We start from the raw sequence: 14,112 nt of genomic DNA, 5'->3' as shown, positions 1-14,112 counted from the left end.
AATACGTGTATTTGTCTGTTACATTAAGGCGACGTGTGAATTGTTTAATGCGTCGTTTATTATTGTGGATTAATCGACAGTGTTTTCCAAAGTTCCATATTGACATGCTCCTTAGCTATAGGCCTATCTACGTTAGTCATGCAGGTTAATGAACAATATTTTTTCATCGTCTTTGCTAACCCATACCTCCCTGCCCTCTAACGTGATTTCTGTTTTAATTTTGTTTAAATGCTTTTCAATGAACCGCTTTGTTTACCTGTCTGCCATATAAGTTACAGAGGGGATACACATTATATCAGGCCACAATAAACAACCTGAAATAATATGGAGATGTCTGCTGTTTTCTAGCCAAACTTACAGAGGGGATACACAAAATATCAGGCTGTTTTCCACCTGATATAATGTGTATCCCCTCCCCTAACATGCAAAGGGTCTGTCCTGTCATCATGTGTGCTATGTTCTGACTTTACCAGGTCACAATAAACAACCTGACATAATATGGAGATGTCTGCTGTTTTCTAGCAATAGTTACATAGGGGATACACAAAATATCAGGCCGTTTTTCACCTGATATTTTGTGTATCCCCTCCCCTAACATGCAACGGGTCTGTCCTGTCATCATGTGTGCTATGTTCTGACTTTACCAGGTCACAATAAACAACCTGAGATAATAGGGGAGATGTCTGCTGTTTTTCTAGCTAAACTTACAGAGGGGATACACAAAATATCAGGCCGTTTTTCACCTGATATTTTGTGTATCCCCTCCCCTAACATGCAACGGGTCTGTCCTGTCATCATGTGTGCTATGTTCTGACTTTACCAGGTCACAATAAACAACCTGAGATAATATGGAGATGTCTGCCGTTTTAAAGCAAAAGTTAAAGAGGGGATACACAAAATATCAGGCTGAGTAAAAAAAGAAAAGAAAAAAAAGGTGGTGACCTTTTTTTTCTTTTCTTTTTTTACTTTCTTAAAAAGTATCGGTTCAGGCACTGTTAATTATGTATGCGATTAATTTTGATTAATTAATCACAGAGTATGTAATTAATACTAAAGATTAAAGATTACATTTTATATATATATATATATTTAATTATATATATATATAATAATATAATTTCGATTAATTAATCACAGAGTATGTAATTAATTAGATTACATTTTATATATATATATATATATATATATATATATATATATATATATATATATATATATATACAGGTTAAGAATGCAGAAAAAGTTTTTAGACTTTGCTCTATCATTACTTTATTCTTGTGAATTAATTGTTTACCTCTTTGGGCTTATAAAAGATATTCAAATAAAACAAGGAAAAAGGTATTTGGTATGTAGCCTATATAGCATATTTTTCACACATAATCATGTGTTATTTATGGAGACTTGACAAAGCTTCTCCACAGCCCACAGACTTAATGCAACTGTTTTCACAGCTGGAGGGGTACTCCCCATATAGCCTACACATACACATACATAACATGACCTCTAGGCCTATGTGTAAAATCGCCTGGCACATCAGCCATAACCACAAAAAACACCCTAGCTGATACATCAGAAGCACCTTTAAAGCAACTATAATCAATCTTTTTATATTGACGTATTAAATGACAGCAGTGTTAAAGAGGTCGCTTGTAGTTATAAACCTATAGAATTATCACCTGAATTTGCAGCTTCCCTTGGCTTTACAGGGCTTTATTCTGAGTTTTTAGCTCATTGTTTAGCTGTCCGGCCACAACTAAACTGTTTTTATTCACTCTCACCGCTCTCATAGCTTCCTTTTTGTCCACAGCAGGGGCTGTTTTCAGAGAAAGATCTCTGAAAAACCATTGTACACTGTACCTGCTCAGCACCAAACATCAGACGGGCAAAGTTAGGGTCTAGCTGGTGTCGAGCAGCTAAAAGAGCGAGATATTTGCCTCAGGAGTGGGTAGAGACCAAAACCAGAGCTAAAAGAGAGTAAATATTGGACTCACATTACACCAAGTGGCCAGAAACATAAGTCAAAATTAATGATAATGCTGTTCTGTAACTACTGAATAAGCAGTCTGCTAACTTAAAAGGTATGATATATCTATGTTGTGTTTTTCTGCTGCCCCCAAGTGGCCAAAATCATAATCAAAGCTTGTTTTGGATATAATTTATGGTCAGTATTTTTTAGCAATAACCATTCAATGTATTCAATGCCTACATAATTGTGTGCCTATTACTCAAATCAGAACACTTGATTTGTACGTAGACATTGTATGTTGTTGGTCATTGTTGCTTTTTATATAGGCTATAAACCTTTTTTTCATGCACTTGTATGAAATAGTTGTATATTTTTGTTTTTTAGCTCATTGATCTTGTTTTTAGCTACTGTCTTCCTGTAAAATGTTGTTGGAAATGTTGTGTGCAAGTAGCTATATTGAGATCAATTTAAAACCAAATAAAAATCCTTTTATGTCTACACATCCTTATTCTGATGATTCGGATGTATTTACATTACATTATTTACAACCAAACATTTCCTACTGCTGCTGCTTCACATTAAGTGATTGGTGGAACATGAGGGTGGCTTGTATTGTGGAGAAGTCAGAGAAATGCAATGTATTTGTTGTTCTGAAAAACTTCCACTAGGTGGCAGAAACATGTCAAATGAGCTGACATAAAATGCCCTCATCATGATGCAAACAATGATCTACCTAGTCAACAAACATGGAGTAATATTGTGTTTCCAGCCACTGGATGGATAGAAGTCCAGCATTGGTTCAGTTGTCAACCGTCACTTGATTACTGTTTGCTATTTGTGGGCAGGGGTGTCGGACTGGGGGGCAAAGGGGACTGAGTACCCACAAGGCCCAACAAGATGCTAAAATGAATGGCTGTGGATGCTGGGAGGGGCCCATAGAGAATGCCTTTTAACAGGGCCAAGAATTTTGTTTGAGGGTTTATCACAGCTTCCTTTCTCCGCAGTGCTGTGGAGAGCTGTCTGGCAATGTGAGACTAATCACAGCTTGTCTGCACCTCAGCAAGTTGATGACAACATCTGACTGCAAAATGTAAAATCAAAACAATATACTAAGAGACTAAAAAGCTAACACGGTTACAATTGTGTGAAATACCTTCGCTGGGAAGCTCCATTAAAGAACAACAGTAGGATTTTAGTAAATATAAAATACATAAATTAAATATAATAACAAATTATAAATAGCAATAAAAAGATATAATATATATATAATGTATTAAATATGAAATACATTCAAGGCAAATATACATTTATACCTTTTCATCATACACGTAATAATTGTATACAATATCAAAGACATGTATAAATGCAGATTTAAAAGTACTGGTACAACAGAAACAGACAGAAACATTTCTAACAATTTAATAATATTTTGGCCTATGGCAGTGCATATTTTCCATCTCTTGGTGGAAAAGGGATGGAGAACAGTTATTTCCTGTGAGTAAGAGGATCTTCAAAAACTATTTTGGGGTAAATTGGAAATCACAAGAAAGCTTTAAAAAAATGTGTATATATATATATATTTATATGTGACATATAACTTTCTGTAAAGTGTCTTTGAGTATCATGAAAAGCGCTCTATAAATAGAATGTATTATTATTATTATTATTATTATTAGTATGATATAGCATTGTAAAACAATTGATATGATATATTCATTGTAACTAAATAGTTTAACAGTTATCATCCTGGATTGATTGAGGTAAAAGCCTTACTTTTGGTGCATGCTGCGGGGAAGGTAGGTAATAACGTAGCTGCTTCCAGAAGGAGGAGGAGGGCTGCATGGAGCTTATGCCCTTCTAGGTGACACAGTCTCCAGCCTCGCCAAGAAGCTGTAAGGCCTCTGGTAACAAACCTGATCTCAAAACATCTGTTGTCTCAGTTTTGATGAAAACCAAGCGAGTCTGTCGCTCCACAAGGGCTTCATGGATGGCACTCAGCAGGCCAGATCCTAGACAAGGAGCTGCATGGGTGGGAACCAAAACCACCGTGCGACTCTATACAGTCTCTATACAGTCCAACACTGCCTTCCCTACAGCTGCAACCAGTCAGAGTTCAGATTATACATTGCTTCATTACGATTTTCAGGTAGATTTTCTTTAGAGTATAACCTTTAGTACGTAAATTTCCCCGGTAAGACATCACGATCAAGACAGAGACTCTAACCAAACCTCTCTTCCAAAACATTCTCCAGCTCTTTTCTGTCATCTTCATATAGTCCTACGTCTGTGTTGCAGCATCATAGCTCTTTCCATCTAAGATAACAAAAACAAACAAATCAAGTTTAAGTAGAGACAACATGGCTGTCTTCTTTTACCCTGCAGTTCTGGGAACAATATGCACCTGTTACACAAAAGTTATTCAAAACAGGAAACATTTATCCCACATAAGGTGCTGGGACAGCAACAAAGGGTACCTCGTAGAAAAAGAGCAATGTCCATTTTCAGCTTCATATACAGAACAACTGCTACAACAATCACCACCACGACATATGAAATGCTAAGAGCGAGGGAGAGGGAGGAAAAGGATGCTGTAGGGACATAAAGCACAAATTACTCCTACAAATTAAAGTAGCAAATGCCAGATGAAACCTCCCTGTAATTTGAATGTGTGGATTAGAGATGTGTTTATTAAGTACAATTTAGTGTATCCAAGGATCATTAGCTGAACTAGTTTGAGCTTTATGACAGTAAATTGAACCCAACACTTCTGGAAAGAACGATATACAATAGCATGAATAGGAAAGCCAAAGCTTTATCTATCCATCCATCTCACATACATTTTTGGGCCAAGTTGATGGTGACAAAGCTTGAGTGTCCAGATACAGATTCCAGTTTACAGGTGTAATTTTTTGATAGATCCTCCTCTGACACTTTTTTAAAGACGAGAGATGCTGTCATCTTTATTTCTCCATCATTATTTTCCCTGAAAAGAAAAGGACAAAGGTTTACTCTGATGTGTGTGTGTGTGTGTGTGTGTGTGTGTGTGTGTGTGTGTGTGTGTGTGTGTGTGTGTGTGTGTGTGTGTGTGTGTGTGTGTGCATATGTGGCTACGTATAACATCTGCACTCCCAAACCTATTTATGAAAGCTGGTACATCTCTGCAAAATGTTTACCATGTGTAATTGTAGAAAACTGGTAAGCTGTTGTCGGTTTCCACGAATGATTTCCCACTTAACCAGAATACCTCATCAAAGTCTGAATAAATAACAGCTTTACAATCAATCACCTTTGTTGAACCTAGAAAAAGCACAGTATATAAGATGATGATGATTATTTCATTTGAAAGCCATGACCACATGTGTGTATGTGTATGCATCTACACAATAAGACAGAAACTCACCTAAATCTACATGAAATACACCACTTTTGTGGGGTGAAAGTATCACTGATTGTCCAGATTTGCCTGTGCAACAATTAGAGCAAACATGTCAGAATCATAGTTTTCTTTGTCAAGTAGGTTGTCTCATACAGGGAATTTGCTTTGGTGTATCGGTGCATAGACAAGAAACAAATATAGAATACAACCCCCTCAGCCTTCCACTTCCGACAAGTCCACACTTCAATCCCAGCCTTTGCCACCTTTGGATCGCTTGAGTCTCTATATTGCAACACTTCCCTGGCTCTCGTTACCTTGAACTCCTCTTCCAAGGACTTGAGTGGCAGTTGCAGTTTGTTGTGGTGCCCATAGAGTGCGATGCTGCTTAGACTTTTTGGAAGCCCCAGCCATTTTCTGAGGTGGCTGCTGACCTTCCTCTCTAAGGTTTCCACAGTCGAGAGTGGCACTTCATAGACGAGGAGTGGCCACAGAATCCTGGGAAGAATGCCATGCTGGTATAGCCAAGCTTTGAACTTCCCTGGCAATCCAGACCGGTCCACTGACTTCAGCCATCTGTCCAGCTCAGTGCAGGTTGACTGGATGGATGGATGCTGCATCCCGCAGGGTGCTGTCATACACCTTGCCTAAGCTTGTGACAGGCTTCTCAGTGACGGTCGGGATTGTTGCCCCTGCAACGCTGAACCGTGACTTGTCATCCACCTTTCCTCTTCTCAGCACCACTGATCTTGACTTGGCTGGTTTGAAACGCATCCGTGCCCACTCCATTAGCTTTTCGAGACCCTTTAGAATCCACTGGCACTGACTCTTTGGTGACTGTGAGGTCATCCATAAATCCTCTTATCGGTGGCTGGCGTTGAGCTGACTTCGTCTTGGGCCCTAACAGAATTACGGAAATGGTACAGCCCGTGATGATTCCGATCTTGATCTTGCGCCAGCCTGATGTCACTGCTCCTAAAGAGGTTCTCATCCTGAAGTTGTTGTAATAGTCAGCGATGAGGTCTCTGACTCTGCTGGGGACGTGATGTTTTGTCAGAGTGAGCTGCACAAGCTTGTGTGGTATTGAGCCATATCCATTTGCCAGATCGAGCCACAGCACTGACAGATTGCCCTTGTTCTCTCTGATGAGCTGACATCCTCAGCGGTGAAACGCGGAACGAGGGCTGGACGGGGCTGGATTATGACCTAGCTAAGTGGAAAGCTAACGCTAGCCGGCCACCTGTTCCATCAATCCTGCTTGTAAGTATCCGCTCATTAGACAACAAACTGGACTACATCCAACTTCAACGAAACTCCCAACGCGAGTTCAGAGACTGCTGTGTTTTTGTTGTTGTGGAAACATGGCTGAACAACAGCGTACCGGACTATCCAGTTACCAGGCCTGCTGCTCTGTCGCCGAGTAAGACTAGTGGAGGTGGGCTGTGTTACCACGGACTGGTGCTTGTATCCAACTAACTGCTAACTGCTGGTGGAGTTTGTGACTGTTAAATGCCGACCATTCTACATTCCACGCAAATTTACGGCTGTGTTTATACTCTGTGTTTACAGCCCACCAAGAGCTAATGCTAGTATGCGTTGCTGAACTTTACGGAGCCTATAATGTGTGTGCACTAAATGTAGCCTGTTTCGTATGTCGTTTTTATATATTTTAAATGTGTAACACTACTTGAGCCACGGTGAAACGTTGTTTTGTGTTGTTTTGGTTGAAATGACAATAAAACACACTTGAGTTGAGTTGACCGTCTCACTGTCTGTCTGTCTGTAAACAGTAAGCGTGGCTTGGAAGTGGACGCTAAAGGAACGAAGCAAGTGCATTCTGGGATTTGGTGTCTTTCATCCACATGAGCCAAAAACACATTTTCTGGCTTTTCTCGGCCTACAAGCCACCAATTTCTAAAATAATTTCACATTTCTACTACATAAGTGACCCAATTTAAAGATATATTCATCTTTCCAATGGTGAAATATCCCTTTAAAGGGGTTGGCAATGAATGCAGCTTGCTTTCGGGCTCTTTCACAGCTGCGCCTCCGGTGCCACTGCCCGGCGGAGGATCCTGATCTTCTTTCGTAGGATGCACATCAGCTGTGCCAGGCCAGTGCGCTCCTCCGCTCCTGCCTGCTTGTACTGTCGCTTCAGGGTCTTCATCTCCTGCCTGATGTTATGGATTCTCACCTCACATTGGTTCTTTGAGTGAGCTCCTTTGGAGCCTCCTTCCTTCACCTCTTCACCGAACCGTTTGAATGCAATGCTGACAATGATCGTTGTCATGGCTTGCAGTTTCCTGTCGACATCTCCCCTCATGGTGGCCTCCAGAATCTGGTTAACATCGATGTCAAACTGGTTCCACAGTGAGGTCATGTTAGTTGCTGGCCACTTGATCCGCCTACTCTCAGACTTGATGCTGGAGGGAGTCATTTGCAACACTTGGAGGTTCCGGGCACTGTGGGGTGACTTCGGGCCTGGCTCCTCCTGCGTCTCTCCAGGTGGAACACCTGTGCGTTGTGTTGGTCCTGTCCCCACCAGACACTTCATCTTACCTTGGTGGATCTTTAGGCCTCGCTCGTTCTTACAGATTTTTCCACATGTACACTGCTTTCTCGTAGTCGTTTGTCCATTGCCTTGGTATAGTGCCGTTGAATCCGTCTAGTTGGGGGTGCTCATTCTCCCCCCTTCTCGGGCACCCCACGGGGTATTTTTTCTTTAGGTTCATTTTTTTCGCTTTTCCTGGTTGTTAACCTGCCTTTCCTGGTCGTCACTGATTGAATCAGATTAAAGCTGTGCAAATACATCTACTGATGCTGCTGGACACATCTTCAGTGATGTTCCAGTGATGTTGAATGGACTTTTTTTTACAACAATTACAATAAAAAAAATACTATTTAAAAATATTAAAGTAACATAAAACATTAAAATCTATGGAGATAAACAGATCAAAAAAGTGCTCTTTTCTTACCCTTTGGTTGGATATCAAGCAGCAATGTAAAGGTCATGTTATATATTTGACCATAACACAGGTAAGATCTGGTACAGGTGTAGACACCATGATCATTCTCTTCCACACTTGAGAAGTAACTGTGTGTTGGCAATGACTCGCCCTCCTACAAGAATGAAAATGAAGATACATTTTATAGCGTGATATTAATTAAAATCAACCTCAAATAGAACAAAACTCCACATTCTGTAATAATTAATTATTTGTTTTTATTTTTTCAAATCTGATGGGTTACAACATGCAGTCAGAAGTCCTGACCACATTTCTGGAGCTTAAATATCATATATTATTTCTGCTGTGTTTACATACCTTGTGCCATATAATGCCGTTGCTGGTAATATTTGGGATGTTTTCAGCAGGTATGTTTACATCAGGGCAATGCAATGTGAAGGCCTCTTCTGTGTAACATGTTGTAGGGTACTGGGTCATCTTTTCATACTCTCTGGACTGTGGTGTGAGAACTGTCAGCCTGAACCAGGTGCTGGCATTCCTGCCATGTCATCAAAGAAAAGATTAATATGAAGGTTTCACTTTACATTTGAATCACAACCACTACCTATGAATGTGAAGGTAGAGACGGCTTTGAGGATCCGTTTCCAAATGGCAAATTTTCCTCTTAGCCAGTGTGCCATTTCTACATCCAGTTTCTTTTGGTATTATTTGGCAAGATCTGTATATGTCTGCACTGTATATACATCACCACATTATAACAGCCCTTTAATGGCATTTGGTTTGTGGCTGACAAGGTTTCATGAGTTTCATCAATTTGAAGCAGAGTGAGACCTGCAGTTCTCCCTCTTCCCTCTCTGTCTAGCCCCTCCCATCAGGCGAGCATGGGCATGGGTACCACTAATCATTCATTTCATACCAATGGCATGCTAGTATTTAGCAGCAATTCTATGAGATTGACTGTTCTGTTTTCTTTGTAAAGCCCTTTGAGATGACATACTGTGATTTGAGGTTCTAGTTAGCTACAGAAACATTCATTTGAATCAGCCGCAGCCGTAAACTAGGGTTAGCAGAAGGCTAAACTACTGTTAAAGATTTTACTTAGTGCCGATGTTGAATCAATATTTTTTGAGGGAGACTATTCCCCACGGGAAACACTTCTGTGGAAGAAGGTCTGGCTAGCATGGGAGAAAAACATGCTGTTCTTTAAACCAATCACAATCGTCTTGGGCGGCGCTAAGTAAACTTGTTTTGGTAAACTTCTTTTGGTGGAACATGTCGTGCAAGAGAAAATTCAGATTCAGTCTCGATTTACTCTGCAGAGATCTGAGGAGCAGTGAACCATAGTCCTCATAAATCGACCGGAGTTTAGAATGCCAACACAAAGAAAGAGGAAGGTGACAGAATGAGGGACTTGTAGCGGAATTTCCGGCGGCACCTGAACAATCCTTTAAATGAAACGTCGTCGATATAGACTAGGGTTCAGATAACCTTGCACGGCTTCGGCCTCTGGTCCTTGTAGCAGGCTAATGCTGCCATCCGAACAAGGAGACTCCGAAAGTTATGTGAGAGAAAACATAAACACGACAAACTAGCCGGTGTTCATGCTAGTCTAAAGGCTAACCCCAGCAGACCAGCTCTCCCAACTGTTTTCACAGCAAATGTCTGCCCCCTACACAATTCCATTCCTATATTTACTGTATATAGATTGATCACAATGAAGTATATCATCTAATAGTTCAGCCTTGAATTAACTGCAGCCTGGCTACGGTAAACAGAACATTCACCAAAAGAACATGCATGTGTATCTGCATTGGCACTCTCTCTCTCTCTCTCTCTCTCTCTCTCTCTCTCTCTCTCTCTCTCTTTCTCTCTCTCTCTCTCTCTCTGAAATGACCTGTGATTGGCCAAAGTCTCCCTTGACAACTACATTTTCTTAAGCCTGAAGATAGAGCCAAGGGGGAGATGCAGAGGTCTAGTTTTCTCTCAGACCACTTGAATTACAATATGCTGAATATTTTTTGCCCAATGACACCAAAGATAAGCTGCCTACCCCAGCTTTAAGATATAACTACTAATAGAATTACTAATGTAAAACATCATCCGTCAGTGATCTTAGTAGCCTCTAGCCAAAATAATCCCTTAGGAGTAAAATGTGTTTACATGCCATAACTTTACAGTTTTGTTCAATGCTAGTCTCAGGAAGGAAACACATGCATGCTATTAACTGTGGTTTCTGGGGAAATGTTCTTCCTTGTGATAGAGGAATGTTTATGTTCATCAATTTGTTTCTACTTTACCCCTGAGAGCATGAGTAATTCCCCTGATGGTTTACAGAAGCACTAAGAATCACAAGACTCCTCTCATGAACCAGTATGCCCATCTGCCTCTGCTCAGCTGATGACACGTTGTTGGTCAGATCCATGTCCTGGGTGGTGTAACGGGTCCAGATCAGTTTGGCATCACCATGATCATACCCTCTGTAACGAGGGCAGTACAGCGCCACCATCTCACCTTCCTTGACATATATCTCTCTGGGTCTCCGGGGACACACACCTGCAAAGTGTCACAGATTTTAGTTAATTTTACCTTGTAAAACTAGAACTTAAGGTTACATGGGTAACCACGGTTATCTGTTAACCCAGTGAGGTATCTCACTATGGGAAGTGCCCTCAGGCGTGACCAATCATGAAAGCTCCAATAACACCATGTCTGTCGGAAGACAGCCCAATCATCTTGAGCTGATGCAAGCTAAAATTAACCTTGACGGTTAGCAGAAAATATAACGGACACCCAACTCATCTCAACATGCTAGCTAACATTCCATAGTGGTAGAAATAAGTAGACGTGAGCCACAACAGCCACAATAGAAAACAACAACCTGAGCCTGAGCAAATATTTCTTATCAAAAATCCACAAATCCTGACACCAGATCTCCACGTTCCACAAAAGTCCAGACGTCAGGACAGCTGAGGAGCTCGTATGATCTATACAGGAAAGAAAACGTGAATGGTCCATGCCTTCATGATTGGTCACACCTGAGGGCGCTTCCCATAGTCAGATACCTCATGCGGTTAACAGAGAACTTGAACTTGTATTGAGAAGGACATTTCAAAGATATTATTATATGCTCACATGGTGACTGAAATGTGACTGGTTAGTCTTGTAATCAAAATATCTGGGACAATATACTGCTGCTAACCAATCAGAGCATTGCTTCAATTCTGAGTGTACAGTATAACATTATTAAAAGGAATAGTTAGACATTTGCCACGTATGCCCTTACCAGCCGAGAGTTAGATAAAGATTGACACCACTCTCATGTCTGTACGGAGAATACGAAGCTATAGCAGGTTAGCTTAGTTTAGCACAACGACTGGAAACAGGGGTTATGTGCAAGAATAATTCTTGACCGATTGCAATAAAGATAAAATCTCATTGTCACAAGTTTCCAGGCAACCACCAGAAAGTCAAAAAAAGTTACTGCACCTAGTGCCACACATAACTCCTTGTAAAACCACAAAATTGTTATTTTTACTTTGGTTTTTGTACAGATGAAAAAAAAGACTGTTTTAAGTATTTATGCTTAGCTTAGATAACCATGTCCTACTCATGTCCACAGCTACAAGTTTGTTTTGGACCACATTTATAGTAATAATAGTATATATATAATAGTGAAAATGTTAACATACAAGTTCAGATTTTTGTTCTACAAGTTCTCACAATGTATTCTACAAGTGCTCTAAATCAAGTCTTAAAGCTCTTGCATTTAGGTCATATTTAGCTTGATATAGGCTATTTTGCCCTTTGTGAAACATTATCATGAGTTTGGGTGATGAGACTACAGTATTATGACACTTATATTATTATTACTCATTATCTGACCACATCCCAATTTACAGTAGGCCTATTGGTGGCTAAATTAGGGAATTGGGAAGTTAGTCAGCATATGTGGAAGTACTTAGCACTGATGAATGCTTTGTTCGTTTTATGTGGCACGTATCACAATTGTTAATATTTACCAGCCTCGAAAGCAACGCTCAAACTATTGAGTTTGTGTGTGTGTGTGTGTGTGTGTGTATGTGTAATCATGCAACATGTGATCTTGAAGACACCTTCTGTAGCAAACACTACCACAGAGGCGGTTTTGAGTACTTCGCCAGGTGTTTATATGTCTGTCTGTCTGTCTGTTTGCAGATTTTGTCACTGCGATATAGTCACAATCTGATGCAGTCACGAAACTCTACAGGTGTGTAGTTGAGCTCAAAATGAAGGCAGAGTTCGAAGATGGGGGTGGTCTGAGCAAGGGCGCCAGAAGTAAGTAGTTAGGAAGTAGGGAAGCCCCTTCCCTACTTCCTAACTTAAGACTTAAGACTTAAGACTTTTAAAGACTTTTTTAATACCAGATATAATGGAATGTAATACCTGTTTCGTAATCAAACCAGTAGGGGCAACAAGGCCTAGAATTATTTATTAAACATTTATTTTTTTTTCAATATTTTTTGTCAGTATAGAACAATATTTCCAAGTAATATAATAATCAATTAGCATGACCTGAGCCCATTTTACCATTGTAGTTTGTCGAGGTAAACCTAGTTTTAAATACTTTATATTAGTTTAGTCCAGTGGTTCCCAAACTACAGTAAAGTCCAGTTCGGGCCCCCAAAGGTTCACAGGATAAATCTCAGAGGTAATGGAATGAGGAATGACTCTTTGGTGGAAATGCACACAAATCATAAATAAATGAAACGAGCCGGAACAGGGAGGTTGGGAACTACTGGTTTAATCTTTAAAACTGTAGTGCGTAGTTTCTGTCTCCCTCATGAGGAATTCTAAGTAATGATAACTAATGACAATTTATTTACATACTACCAATGACTAGGCCAATTTATTAATAGTGTATTAATGTAAAGACTACACATTTAATAACACCTAATGAAACAAGATTAGGTGATAAATATCCCCACTTTGAATGTTGAATATTTCATATTTACCCCACATAGAGTCTGGATATGCCTGTTACAACAGATTTACACATTATTCAACCTATCTAATGGCATACAGTAGTGACAAAGTAGTCATTATCATACCTGTCAATAACGTGAGGAGAATCAGAAGTATTTTCACAGTCATGATGAGAACAAAGCACATCAGGATCCAGTAGAGTCCAGTGTCTTCTTAGAAAGTCCTTGGTCCCGTTCTGTGAAATTTCAAAGGAGTTTAATATTGACCTCTGTGATTCAAACTAACTGAGAATTGAAACTAAAAGGAAAAACTATTACATAACCAGCTTTTCCGCAAGCAGTCACTCGGTTGAACGCTCAGAAATAGCCCCCACCCTTACACTGAAGAAAGTCAATCAACACTGCTCTGCTGATCTACCTCATGTATATTTCAATCTTACAATTACAATATTGTTATTATTATATTACCATTGCACTGAACTGCCTTGCACTATATTTATATTTAAATCTTAAATCTCAGACTATACTGATATTGCACTATTCCTTCCCTCTCTTCAATTGCTATTGTATATTTCTTGTACATTTGTAAATTCTATTGTATTGTTATACTGTATACTTAACAGTATTTTTTTTTTATATTTCTTACTGTCCTTTCTGTTTTTATTCTTTATAGATTAACCGGAGTCAAATTCCTTGTTTGTTTATCCCTTGTGTTGTCTTCAGGTCAAATTTGACCTGTTTTCTAAATGTCTATCTAAGAAATATGGGTTTCTTTGTTACTACCTAATTGTAATTACCCACAAATAACACGGATGATTCCATACAACACGCATCGCAAGTACAACA

The 14,112-nt window shown here is 39.7% G+C and overlaps 1 protein-coding gene across 2 annotated transcripts; it reads right to left on the bottom strand.

The window, feature by feature from the left end:
• Window positions 1-1,317: 1,317 nt before the first annotated feature.
• On the bottom strand, window positions 1,318-13,550 carry LOC144515215 (interleukin-1 receptor accessory protein-like). 2 transcript variants are annotated; one of them, XM_078245854.1, is made up of 9 exons: window positions 13,393-13,550; window positions 10,603-10,858; window positions 8,663-8,843; window positions 8,315-8,459; window positions 5,367-5,429; window positions 5,140-5,263; window positions 4,804-4,949; window positions 4,441-4,554; window positions 1,318-4,279 (listed from the first exon to the last, which is right to left on the bottom strand). In XM_078245854.1, the coding sequence occupies exons 1-9, from the start codon at window positions 13,451-13,453 to the stop codon at window positions 4,245-4,247; spliced, it is 1,125 nt and encodes a 374-aa protein (XP_078101980.1). In that variant the 5' UTR covers window positions 13,454-13,550; the 3' UTR covers window positions 1,318-4,244. The 2 variants fall into 2 exon arrangements, with proteins under 2 accessions (XP_078101980.1, XP_078101988.1); XM_078245862.1 differs by lacking the exon at window positions 4,441-4,554.
• Between the last annotated feature and the right edge of the window lie 562 nt (window positions 13,551-14,112).

The sequence above is a fragment of the Sander vitreus genome, chromosome 1, assembly GCF_031162955.1.
Source record: "Sander vitreus isolate 19-12246 chromosome 1, sanVit1, whole genome shotgun sequence".
In the NCBI taxonomy this organism is placed as follows: Eukaryota; Metazoa; Chordata; class Actinopteri; order Perciformes; family Percidae; genus Sander; species Sander vitreus.
The sequence above is the reverse complement of the archived record's forward strand: the minus strand, read 5'-3'. Positions and strand labels throughout refer to the sequence as shown.

Excerpts from the sequence above, each read along its gene's own strand:
- LOC144515215 (XM_078245854.1), bottom strand. The coding sequence starts at position 13,453 with ATGTGCTTTGTTCTCATCATGACTGTGAAAATACTTCTGATTCTCCTC. Across the intron at positions 5,264-5,366 it reads TGTATTTCATGTAGATTTAG|GTTCAACAAAGGTGATTGAT; the intron begins GTGAGTTTCTGT and ends TGCTTTTTCTAG. Across the intron at positions 4,555-4,803 it reads CATCAACTTGGCCCAAAAAT|CATCCTTTTCCTCCCTCTCC; the intron begins GTATGTGAGATG and ends ATGTCCCTACAG.